Below are 12,491 nucleotides of genomic sequence, written 5' to 3' on the forward strand. Positions count from 1 at the left end.
ACAGCAGCCATAAGAAGCTAAAATGGTCCCTCTCAAAACAGTCCTGAATCTACTACTTCCTCCTTGCCCTCCTAGTCCAGCTGCTATCCTCTGCCTGGACTAGTGCAGTAGCCTCCCTCCTGGTCTGCCAGGTCTGTCCCAGACCCTCAATGGTCCATTCTTGGCTCTGCAGCCAGAGTGACCCTGTTGCCATCTGCGCCAATCACGCTGCACTCACGGCCAGCCAGGGCTTCACGTGCCTTAGCCCTCAGGGTCCCAGCACATGGGCCTCCTTGCTGTCCTGCCAGCCTGTGGGCCCATCCCCACTTCAGGGCCTTTGCTGTGGCTGTACCCTCTCTCCATGATGCCCTTAGCCCTGACACCATGAGATTCACCTCGCTTTGGGGACACTGTAAGGTGCTCCATGACCCCATCCATAACAGGCCCCTTCCCCAAACCAGCCCTGCCTGTCTTTTTTTCCCTTCCAAACACTCTGTAGATAAATAATAAAGTGCAACTGTCCCTCAGCACCCATGCGGACCTCCCGCAGGTACCCAAATCCACAGGTGCTCAAGTCCCCGATACGAAATGGTGTGATACTGACTTGGAGCCCACACACATCCTCCCATCTGCAGACCACTTATGATACATAACACAACACAAATGCTGCGTGACCCACTGTTACACTCTATTGTTTAGGGAATAATGACAAGAAAAAAAGCCTGTGCAAGTTCGGATGTTCAGCACAGATGCAACTTTCTTTCCAAATATTTTCTGTCCATAGTTGGTTGAATCCATGGATGCAGAGCCCTTATACATCTCCCATCAGTGGATATCCCTTTGGAATTTCGTATCAGTTTTGTATTGTCACTGCTGTCCATGGCACCTGGAGCAGCCACTCAGTATTTGTAGAGTAAACGCCAACACATCTCACTTTAAGGACTTTCCTATCTTCTCTCATTTAATCTACCTGGCAGTGCTACAATGTGGGGACTTTATTACCCCATTTTATAGGTGTGGGCACCGAGGCACAGATATTTGTCACATCCAGGGCAGTCAGCCTACAGCACGGCCCTAGCTCTGTGGCAGGGGGCTCAAGGGAGAAAGAGCTAGGCCAGACCAGCCCTTGCTCCTAGGCCTTGCTGAGCAGCTTCTCAGCAACAGGTCTGGACCCTCAGCCCTGGGAGAGCCCAGCTCATGGGTTCCTGGCCCGAGCGCCCTTTGTGCCCGCCTGGGGCAGGCGGGGGGTGGGGGTGTGCTACATAAATGGGCTATTGTTCTGTGACTACAGTTGCCAGCCCTGCATGCACAACAGCCCCTGTGTCTGCAGTGGCTCCCAGAACCAATCAACACCTTATCACGAGCATTAATCACCCCGCTATCTGCCCCAAATCAGGCAAACACTTCTGGGGACTTCAAACCCCTGACTGCACAGAAGTTTCTGTGTAATAATAGATTAAGTTTCTGGTGGTTCAGCAGCATCCACTGCGGCCGGCCCCCTCAGGTGCTGAGGGGCCAAGGGCTGCCAGGACCAGGAGGACGCTCTGCTCCAGCCTCGGCTCCTCCTGGGATGCTCCTCCTGCAGCTGGAGCCCTCAGGAACTTCCTGGCCCCCTGGCACTCTGGGCCAGCAGAACCCCATGCCCAACTGGCCACCCTTAGCCTCCATCCTGTAGGCCAGCTTCTGGGAGGATGCAGTGGGCTCAGGCCCCGTGCCCTCGCGCTCCCAAGGCCCGGCTCTGCTGGTGGGCTGTGCCAGTGTTTAGAATCTCCTAGAGGAAGTGACCTGGACCCTAGTGGGTGGGAGGCTAGCAAGCCAGAGGCCGCAGAATTAGCAGGAAGCCAGCCCAACTCTTGTCACCAAGCACTAACCCCCGGTTCTAGAGTCAAACGCTGGGTAGGTCCTATAGAAAAAGCAGCTAACCAGTTGGCATTCAGCTGGCTGTGGTCCCCTGAGGGCTGGCGCTGGGTCAGGGATGGCACTGTGAACAAGAGTCCTGGCCCTGGCTTCAGAGCACATCCACCTGGGGTGGGACTTACCCTACGAGGTGCCAGGAAGAGCCTTGGGGAGCCATAGAGAAGTCAGGGCAGAAGGGTGGGCGAGTGGCCGCTCCAGAGGTGGAGGGGACAAAAGAGGTGAGGCCTGTGTGAGGGGAGGACAGAGCCATCAGAAGTCCTGGAAGGGATGTGTGCAAAGGCTCTGCGCAAGAACACTCTGGAAGGAGCTGAAGGAGAAGGAGAAGGCCAGAGTGGCTGGGGAGGGAGGAGGGGAACAGGGAGGCAATGAGGCTGGGAGGTGAGCTGGAGCAGCCACACGAGGCTCACGCAGGGTAAGAGGGTTAGATTTTGCACCACATATGATGGAAATGAAGCGCTTTGACCAGCGTGGCCCCAGGGGCCATCAGATGCTCCCTCTGCCTCCACAGCAATGCCCCACAGTGCCCACAGAGGAAGGAATGCCTGGCCACGTCCCTGCCCCTTCATAGTGCAAGACGAGCCCACACCAGGCCAGGTGCTTGGTGTTGTACATTGACACTGTTGTGGAATCCTGGGCGCTGTCTGCTCGCCCTTCTGCATACAGCCCTTCTCCACTCGGCTCACTCTGCCCTAGGAGGCTGATCTCTGCAGGTTATGTCCACAAGCTCCTGGCCCAGGGCTTCAGATTGGGTCTAGCCAACTGGACCCCTGGCAGGAGGCAAGGAGGGAGGAGAGCGAGTCCGGGGTGTCTGCTCCTACTCCCTGCCGTGGAGCTGCTAGGGCCAGTTGTGAGCCTCATGTCAAACAGCCATCATTCTGTTAAACTCAGGCAACCTCCTCCTCCTCTTTATTCCTCGAGTCTGGGGTAGGATTCCCCCCAGGGACACTACCCCATGTTCATGCACAAGGCCTGGTGGTCCCTGACACCTGACCACACAGGAACGATCCTTGGGTGCCATCCTGTGCCCCACACGTAGCTACCGTGATTGTCCCTATTTTACAGATGAAGAAACAGAACCTCAGAGAAGGCTTGAGCTGCCCTGGGTCCCTGAGCTGGGATTCAGACCCTGATGTGTCTGCCTCCAGGCCGGAGCACATCCCTCAAGCTGCCTCCTTGTCCCTAACATCTGTAGACGCTGAGCTTTTGAGGCCTCTGTTGCTCCAAAGCCCCACCGCCCTGTGGCTGCTCCTTCCTGAAGTCTGGCTTATGTCCGTCTCACTCCTACAGGGGCAGATATATCACAGGACTTAAGAGGTTGAAGCAAACCTAACAGGGCAGAGGAAAGGGCATAGCACAAGCCCCCAACCAAGTGGCTTAAGTGTCCCCTCCCCACTGCCGACCTCCATGCCCAGGGCCAACCCTCCACCCGGGGGAAGGGACAGGGCTTGGAGAGTCAGGATCAGGGGCGAATGTGTTCCCTTTCTCACTGCTTTTGGGCTTCAAGTGTTCTGCTGGGAGCTACTTGGGAGGGGCCTCTGGAAGGGCAGACCTGGTGCCCATGCCAGTGGGGCACGGGGGATACCTCTCTGCCAAGCAGTGAGGAGATGGGCACAGTCACAGGAGAAGCACATTCCAAGGGAAAGCTGGCCCTTTAAAATCACTATTTCCCCCATATTAAAGTCAGCTCCTATTCAGGCCAATGCAGAAAAATAAAATTTGGGGGGAAAATATAAACTACTATTCTTCCCTTCTAGGAATGGGTCATCCCCTTTTCTCTGGCCTCAGTCCACCAGATCTTCACCAGGGTCCCACCCAGCGTCCCTCTGGACTTCTGGCCACCTCCCTCACATCAGCCATGGTCCCACTCAGCATCCCTCTGGACTTCTGGCCACCTCCCTCACATCAGCCATGGTGGGGCAGGGGTGGGGTGGGGGACTGCTGGAACCTGCAGTGGGTGGTGTCTCTGCCTGGGGCCTCAGTTTCCCCACTCTGACAGGGCAGCTTCCATCTCCTGAGCTGTGTCTGTACCCTTTTGGAAACCTACTGCTGGCCCAGGAAGAGCACCACCCTCACTCAACACGCCGCCTGTGATCTGTAGGTCCCCCAAACCCATCCAGGGGCCCTAGGATCCTCAGGTCAGGGGGCCAGGCAGCCACTCCTTCATGAAGACTCCCGCCCATCTTGCCACGTCAGCACACATCTCGTGAGCGAGCTCAGCTTCTCTGGGCCACTGCCCTGGACCCACCCTTGGCCTGCTCCTCTGCCCTGGCCAGCTGGAAGCAATTTGCCTGAAGCAGGCAGGTGGTCCTCCTTAGTGGGCTCCCAAGAGGCCGTCCCCAGCCCTTCACCCACGCAGAGGTGGCTCTGTATGCATGGCTGCCTGGGGCCCCTTCTCTGCTGGAGTGAACCAAGTGCTCTGGAATTCATGAAGAAATCAGGGGTCTTTAGCCTGCTGTTTTTCTTGGCGAGGCCTTATCACAAATTAGTGGGGAAGCCCGAAGGTTAGGGTTTCAGTTAGTTCAGCAGAATCTGAGGAGCGGGGAGTTGGCCTCCTGCCTCTCCAAGTCAGAAAATGCTTGGCCTGTGGGGCCCCAGGGAGCTCTCAGAGCCCAGGATGATTAACCAGGCAGGTGACCTGTGCTTTGGGTGGGGGCAGGGGTGGGGCCTGGGGGAGATAGCTTTCACACAAGCTGACAGGTTTCACAAAGCCCAGTGATCTCTCGTACCTTCCCCAGGCTGCCCTCGGCTGGAGTGCGCAGCCTGTGGGCCTGGGGCTTTGGCACTGAAGGCAAGGCAGGGCGCCCAGCCTCATGGAAAAGGCACAGTCGGGAGGGGGGCGAGGGCACGTTTGACTTGGGTCCCAGGGTCAGCCCCTTGAACTTGGCGACTTCATACGAACGCACTTCCTAAACCACAGCTAAACGCAGGGGTTCTATATCAGTAGCTCAGAGAAGATTGGGGACCCCCAACCAGACAAATGGCAGGTCACCTCCATGTAAAAAGTGGGCTCTTCTGAGGAAAAAGCAGGCCAAGTTGCCTCTCCTGTTTTGGAAGGCAGGAACCCGAAAGCCAAACCACTAAGTATCCACCAGCCACTCATGAACTCAAAAAAGCTGGGAATATTTCTGGCAAGCGCTGGCCCCGCGGCTGAGCCCCCGACCCTGGAGTGTTTCACAAGTCCAGCCGTCTGCCCCAGATGGATTCTGGGAGCTTGTCCTAGGCTCACCACTGGGTCTGAGCACAGATGGCCCTCAGCTTCCTCCTGTCTCCACGTCAGGAATCCGTGCCTGCCCCACCCTGCCCTGGCTCTCCCCTGGAGCTGAAATGGGTCCAGCGTTGCTTCAAGACGTGAGCTTATTTAGGAGTCGTGTCTGACGCTTCTCAGACCCTGTGCTTGTCTATTGGGCCCACAGGCTTTTCTTAAACGGACAGGGACCCTAGTGGCAAGGCTTTCCTTAAACGGACAGGGACTCTGGTGGCACACCAAGTTCCAATCCAATGGCTCCTGATAGCCACACCAGACCCTGCCCTTGGCACCCAGTCCAGGTTACTGGATCAGTCGTCTCTACCCTGTGACAGAGACCACTGTGTTCCCATTTCATAGTTGAGAATGCTGAGGCCTGACACCTTCCAGTGCCTTGTTCCAGCTCCACACAACGGCCAGAAGCTTGAGCCCAGTGACTCCTCCCTCTGTGGGTGAACTGGCCCCTTCTCCCAACTCTGAGCCCTGGCTCTATTGCCTGTGTCTTTGTGCATGTCCCCACGTCCTCCTCTGTGAGCCCAGGACAATCACAGTATCGCCTCCTGGGGGGCAAAGTGAGAGGGAAGGGCAAGGCTTGGGTGCAACTGCAATGGCACCTAAGGGGAGAAGCTGTGTTTGCATGGGAAAGGGTTCCTGGTGGGGCCCCTCCTAGGTGACAAGGCCCCTTCTGCCCTGAGTGCAGCCGCGGACTTGCAGGACAGCCTGCCCGTTGCCCCCCACCACTTCTCTCTCTTTGCCCTCCAACCCTCCTTCCTCCAAGGGCAGTGTCAGCTTGCCAGGGAGGGTTCCAGGCCTAGGGCTGGCGGGACAGGGACCCTGGCTGCCAGCTCCATTCCACTGTGCAGAAACCCAATCTGGGCGGGAGGACGCTGTCGCTCCTGAGGATTTAGGGCCATCACCTGGTGGAGCGGGAGGGCTCTCCTCCCTGACAGAATAAGTGGTTACATGCCGAAAGGTGACACCGCAAAGGGGTCCTGAGCCGGGAGGAGGACTGCATATCATCTGAGCCTGGATCTGTGCGTGTTTTTCTTTCTGTCTTTCCTTCCTGGTTTCCTTGTCGCGGCCCCCTGGTGATCTCACCAGAACATCCTGGTCCAGATGTGATTCTCTATCAAAAGCCTGGGCCCCCAGGCACCACCCCAGGGGCTGTGTGCGGAGGTGGTGGGGGCTGCATAGATGGAGTACAGGGCTCTGTGTCAGACACAGAGAGCCATGTCCTGATTTCTGTTCCCCCTGGTGAAAAGACTAAATGCCTCCATGCCTACGGCAGATACAAAGGCTGAGATGCCCCATCCCTGCGGCACATCCCCCAACGTGTGACTTCCTCGTCCCGAGGTCCCCCTGGAATCTGTGACTTGCTTTGACCACCATGTCATGAGCAAACGGGACACAGAGAAGCTGGAGTACACGTGCACTGAGTGGCTGGGAACCCTGCAGCCACCAGCAGTTAGTGAGGCCCCGCCAGCTGGTAGAGGAGAGGCTGTCTGCCAAGGGTCTTCCCTGGGAGCAAGGCCATCCTAGGTCACTCAGCCCGGACCAGGCCACCTGCCCAGCCAGCCGCTAGGTGTGAGGGATTCGAGGCTGTTGCTACTTCGAGCTGCTGAGTTTGAGGCTGGCATCCCCTCTTTGGGCTTCAGGGTCCTCTCTAAATGCCACTGCCTCTAGGCCCACTGCTACAGTAAGGACAGAACCACAGACCAGGTGTGGGGCTGCCTGCATGGGGCCTCCACGTGCCACAGCTGCCAAGTACCACCTGGTCTCACCTAACAGCTCCTCTCTCCCTGCCCATTCTGCAAGAAGGGTATTGTCACATCCCACTTTACAGATGGGGACACCAAGGCTCTGAGACAGAGGGGCTTGCTGGGAGTCTTGAGGGTTGCAGTGTCCCGGGGGAGGCAGTGGAGCCTCCATGTCCCTCACTTGCCCCAGCACTAAATGGGACAGGGCTGTGGGCACCTTGTACAGGGCGGCAGGGAGTGGGGTGAGCAGCTGCGGCAGGCACGTGGAGCAACAGATAAGCAGCACCACACCCCTCTCAGGCCACCATGGAGGAAGGCGGAGCCAAGGCGGAGCCACAGAGGAAGGTGGAGCCAAGAGGAAGGCGGAGCCACAGAGGAAGGCGGAGCCACAGAGGAAGGCAGAGCCTGTTTTCAGGATCCGTCTGTGATCCCCCCTGTCCTCTCCACTCAGACCACTCTGGCACAGGAATGGAGGCCAGGAGGCCTTTGGGCCACAGCTGGCCCACAAGGGTGTGAGGTGAGCCTGCCCCAAGGCACCCCAGGTGGCAGCTGCAGTGCCCAAAGAGCTTCATCTGCCAGTTGGTCCTGGGAGTGACAAATGCCACCACCCCCACTCTGCTAAGGCAGCAGTTGCCATAGCTCCCATTCAGAAGGATGGCTCAGATACTGCCTCACAGGGCCCTGGTGTCAGTTGGCTGAGTCCAGCGGGGTAGAGAGAAGGAGGGAGGAAGGGTCTTGGTCACAGGGCACAGCTATCTAGGGGCAGCTTAGCCACCTCACTAAGTTTCAAGAGGCTGCCATAGCCTATTTACTAAACAGGTCATGACTCCCAACCACATGAGAAGGGAAGCACTCTCGGTTCAACATTGCCGACCCTGGCCCATGGCACTGCTCTCATCAGCTCCCCTAGGACCTCTGCATGGCCAAACCCCACTGCCAGTTCTGTTCTCAGCTTCAGTGGGACACACCAGCCGTGGCTGACCTACTGGCCTCTACTTCCTTAGAAAAAGCTTCTCCTGGGGATGACCAAGCCTCCACCTTCCTGATCTCCTTTGTGAGGTCCTCCTTGATCCCTGACCTCTGAATGCTGTGGGCTCAGTTCCAGGCTGCAGGCCCCCATGGTCTAGCACTCAGCTCCCAGGATGGACCAGCCTTGCCTGGTTCTATACACATGTCACTGCCACAGAGAGGTGTCCACCCGAGGCCCGCCCTGGCCTCCCATATTCCTTTCCTATCTTCACCCAGCCCACCTCTCTCCACCTGTCAACACCTGGTAAGACGACACATCACCTGGGACCCCCAAGAGGCAGGAGCATGCTGCCTTTGTGGCTCCCCAGCCCTGACTCACCAAGGTCAGGACCTCAGGATCCAAGTTTGATCCCAGGAGCACATACCCTGTGCCTGTCAGGACCCTAGTAGGCTGTCTGTGTGGGCCCTGCGACCCCATGGAGGTGAGGCGGCCACCAAATGGAGGACAGGAAAGCTCGGCACGTGCCTCCCAGGGGCAGGGGGTGTGCATAGAGATAGGCTCCTCGGGCTTGGGGTGAGGGTATCCCCAGGCAGTGGAGTTGGGTCTCATTGGTCATGCCAAGAGAAGTCCACGGTGGGGTCTCCCTGCACTGGCAAAGGGGACAAGACCTCTTAAAGGGGCCAAGGGACAGATGGACGGATAGACAGACAGCTCCAGGTGAACCTCCTCGGAGGCTCGGTCAGCCTCTAGCCAGGGCTGCTGCAGGCCAGGTGGGCCGAGGGGACCATCACCACCACTGCTGTCGGAAGAGGCAAACAGCTGGAGGGCTGCCTGGCATTATCTGCAGCATCAGAAGTGGCCCAGAGTGAATGGGTCCTCCTGAAACACCCAGGCTCTGCTGCCCCTGCCAACTCTACGTGAGGCCTCCCACCCCTGCAGACGGAGTAAAGCCTCCCAAAGGCCGCTGACCGCTGGAATGTAAATCCCTAGAAATATTTCTTGATACAATTTGCTGATTCCGCTCACACCTTGGGGGTGAAACACATCCCTGGACCTGCCCCTCTTGTGGGCTGGAGACAGCAATTTGCTGATCTGCCAGCCCTCTGAGGCAGGGAGGCTGGGCTGGGACTGGGAACAGCAGCCTCGCTGCAAAGCGCCCAGCGGGAGTCAGCTTATTAGCTGCCTCTGAACAAAGGCTACAGAGGCTCGGGGGTCCCTCATGAGCAGACCCCTGCGGGTAGCTTTTCAACCCCCGAAGAGCTACCTTTTAACTCGACCTCCACGGTAGGACAAACAGGGGGAAGAAATTAGTCGTGGATGCTACTGGATGTTTCGTAACTTGTCAAGTTGTCTCCCTGGAGTTGGTCTGGCCCCAGCAACATGTCCCCCCAGCGTCCAGAATGGAAAACATGAGACAGGCCCCCACCAATCCCCTCCCCACCTTTTAGAAACTCTTTACAAGCTTTAAGAAACAAATACCCTTTCTTGCATCTGGACCCTGGCTGCTGCAGGTGTCCAGGGACCATCCATGGCTCTGGCCCGGAAAGCTGTACCTGCCCGAGGCCCTGGAAAGCTGAGAGCTCCTGGGATGAGGAAACCCTGGGAACAACCTCATCTCCCTCAGGTAGCCAAGTCCCCAGTGGCCTCGAGGTCCAGGCCAGGCCCCAACTCCCAGCACGGCCATTCCCCAACTCAACACCACGTAATGAAGAAAACGAGGACCATTTGCCCCAAATGATCCAAGGGCATGACTTCCCATTGGCTGAGAGGGACACACTATGAACCCCACAGAGAGCATGGAGTCCTAGGTTCTGGGAGCCACCCTGCAAAAGGGGAAGGGGCTGGTGGTGGCTAATGCTCTGTTTCCGTTTCAGTGGCCAAGGAGGCCCCCCTCTTCAGCCTTGACACCCAGGCTGACACCCCCAACATAGGACACTCAGAGAAGGACCCACAGGAGCTCAGAGTTCTGGACAGGTAGGGGTTAATGGCATACTGCTTGCTCTGGTCAGCCCTGGGTCCCTCTCCCCTTACAGAGAGAGGCCACTTGAGCTTCGAGGGGGCTGCCTCTGCTTTGAGAGGCCTTCTTGAGGCCAGCAGCTTCCTCCTGGCCTTCAGCTGTCCCCAGGCAGGGCCGGCATATGCTCAGCACGAAGGAGGCCTGACTGTAGCCGGGCTCCAGAAGGCGGCCGAGCCGGGGACTAAGTGCCTGAGCGTGCACATAGGCTGGATGAGGAGAGCTGCCAGGACACTCAAGCCCCCAGGAGCCCACCGATACTTTTTAAAGATAATAAATGACAAGGGCAGTTGGCTTCTTGATTCTTTACACGTCATGCCCACAGTCCATTTGGAAGACTGTACTGTCTAACACACTAGAAGCATCCCTTGCAACCCTCCAGTGGGTTTGGGAACTGAACCCCACCTCTTTCGGCAACAGCCCCTCCAGCAAGCTGGCATGGAGGGACAGGGATAGTAAGGGACTTGTTTTGGGACATTTTGCAGTTTACCACATTTGCACGCATGGTGAAGCGGCTCCATCTCCGTCCAGGTGTGCAAGGGGTCAGGCCCTGGGGTCTTTTGAGTGGTTCGCTGACCTAGCTATACATCTGTGATGCGGGTTTGATCTGTGTCCATTTCCGTCTGTCACTGAAGATGATGGACTATTAGGACACCTCCAAGGGCCACAGCTACATCAGGGCTGTTTGTTTCTCTGAAACCAGCACAGTGTTTGGCTCTGAAGCTCTGCACCCAGGCCCATTCTCCAACCCAACACTGTGTGATGAGAAACACAGGTGCCAATTTCCCCAAATGATCTGAGGGCACGACTTCCTACACTGTCCTGCCCTTTGCTACTGCTGGGCCTTCCACCAGCAAGGCTCGCCAGCCAGCAGGCAGCATTTGGGTGACAACAAAATGAGGGTTTTCAGCTCGAGAGGATTCTCTGACTTCTTATTTGGATCTTTGTTCTCTGAACTCTGGGATTTGTGTGCAGGGTGTGATAATGGTTTTTTCTTTTTTGTTTTGGTTTTTTTTTTTTTTTTGAGTGCCTGGTCAACACGTCAATCACAATCACAATCACCATGGTTCACTGCGCTCTTAACCTCCCAGGCTCAGGTGATCCTCCCATCTCAGCCCCCAAACAGCTGGGACCACAGGCACACACCACCTTGTATGGCTCTTTTTTTTCTGGTAGAGACAGAGTCTCGTTATACTGCCCAGGCTGGTCTCTAACGCCTGGCCTCCCAAAGTGCTGGGACTATAGGCACCAGCCTGTGATAATGGCTTTAACCAGCACCACCTTCTGTGTGTTCTCCTAATCTTATGTACATAGCCATTGTCACCCCCAACTTGAGAGACGAGAAGCCTGAGACTTGGGAGGTCAGCTCTGCACCCCAGAGCACATGGCTGGAGATGGTCCTCTGTGGTTGGAGCTCCACTCGCCACAGGGCCTCCTGCCCCAGCACACACTCAGGGGGCGGGAGGGGGGTCACAAGTGTAGATGAGTATCTATGGTCTATGGTCCCTGGCAGATGCCAAGCCTTCTCTCTGGGGTGGGGATTCAGTAACTCTTGGAATAGCCCAGGATTCTGCATTTGAATGGACTTCCTGACCTTAAGGTGCATGGCAGGGAGGGTGCAGACATGAAGGCTCCTACAGGCCCAGTAATGACCAGGGATGCCTGCCTAGCCAGCTCTCAGATACCTGTAGTAAAATGGGTACCTGGATGCTGATTGGAGTGCCTGGCACAGCAAGGTCCAGGGCTTGGTCAACACCAGGGTGGACATTAACCTTTTAGTGTGGTCCTAACTGCAACTGCCCTTCCCCTGACAGATGTAAGTGGCCCTAGCCCAGGTCATCTAGTACGGAGCCAGCTGGGGAGTCATGCATCTACACAAAACACGCAGAGGACTTCTGGACAGTCCAGGCCATGCATGTACTCCAAGGAGCCTGAGCTAGCTCAGATGCCTGAACTATCCTCTATGACATGTACGAGTCAGCCTTGCATCTACTGGAAGCCAATTCCTGGGGTCCATCATCCCTGTCCTCCCCTCTGCTCATCCACATCCTGGGAGCTGTGCCCCATGAGGCTACAGGGACGGGCTGGTGCTGCGGGGATCAAGTTCCGGCTTCAGGAGGAGCCCTGAGGTGGAAACAGGCAGGTGAGGAGGGGGTCAGCCAGGTGCAGGGAAGCCAGTCTGGGTCTAGGGATGGAGTGTGGTGAGGCACCCTAAGTGTGGGTGTCTACCTGGGGCTCAGGCCCCTGAAGCCCAGAGCAAGCACAAGGTGTGTGATGGGGATGTGGGGAAGGAAGGAGCAGAGGAAGGCAGCTGTCAGGGGAGGGCCTCTGGGCTGCAGTGGGGCTCTCAGCTCCCCCGAGGGCAGGGAGGGCCTCAAAGGGTTTAAGCCAGGATGGGGCACGCGGGCTGTCAACCTGGCTCTTCTAGAAGAGGCAGCTCCACAGACATTGAACAGGCCCTGAGACTACACCCATCAACAAAACAAAACAAGGTTCACTTCTGCGACAGACGCAGCTTTCCCAGCCTTCAGAAACCAAGGAAGCCATGCCAGGTGTAGTCCTTACTCCATGACCACGGCAGCCCCTAAAATGCTGGGCTAATACCCTGGG

At 57.1% G+C, this 12,491-nt stretch overlaps 2 protein-coding genes across 5 annotated transcripts in view; one reads left to right on the forward strand and one right to left on the reverse strand.

Moving 5' to 3' along the window:
* Nucleotides 1-12,491, reverse strand: part of KCNQ1 (potassium voltage-gated channel subfamily Q member 1) — a 404,394-nt gene that overhangs the window by 120,016 nt on the left and 271,887 nt on the right. The gene's annotated exons all lie outside the window — the stretch shown is intronic.
* LOC129479151 (uncharacterized) lies at nt 8,343-10,232 on the forward strand. Its single transcript, XM_063615307.1, has 5 exons — nt 8,343-8,348; nt 8,618-8,784; nt 9,286-9,491; nt 9,742-9,841; nt 9,983-10,232. Exons 1-5 carry the CDS (start codon nt 8,343-8,345, stop codon nt 10,230-10,232), a joined length of 729 nt encoding a protein of 242 aa, XP_063471377.1.

This window comes from Symphalangus syndactylus, chromosome 1 (assembly GCF_028878055.3).
Source record: "Symphalangus syndactylus isolate Jambi chromosome 1, NHGRI_mSymSyn1-v2.1_pri, whole genome shotgun sequence".
NCBI lineage: Eukaryota > Metazoa > Chordata > Mammalia > Primates > Hylobatidae > Symphalangus > Symphalangus syndactylus.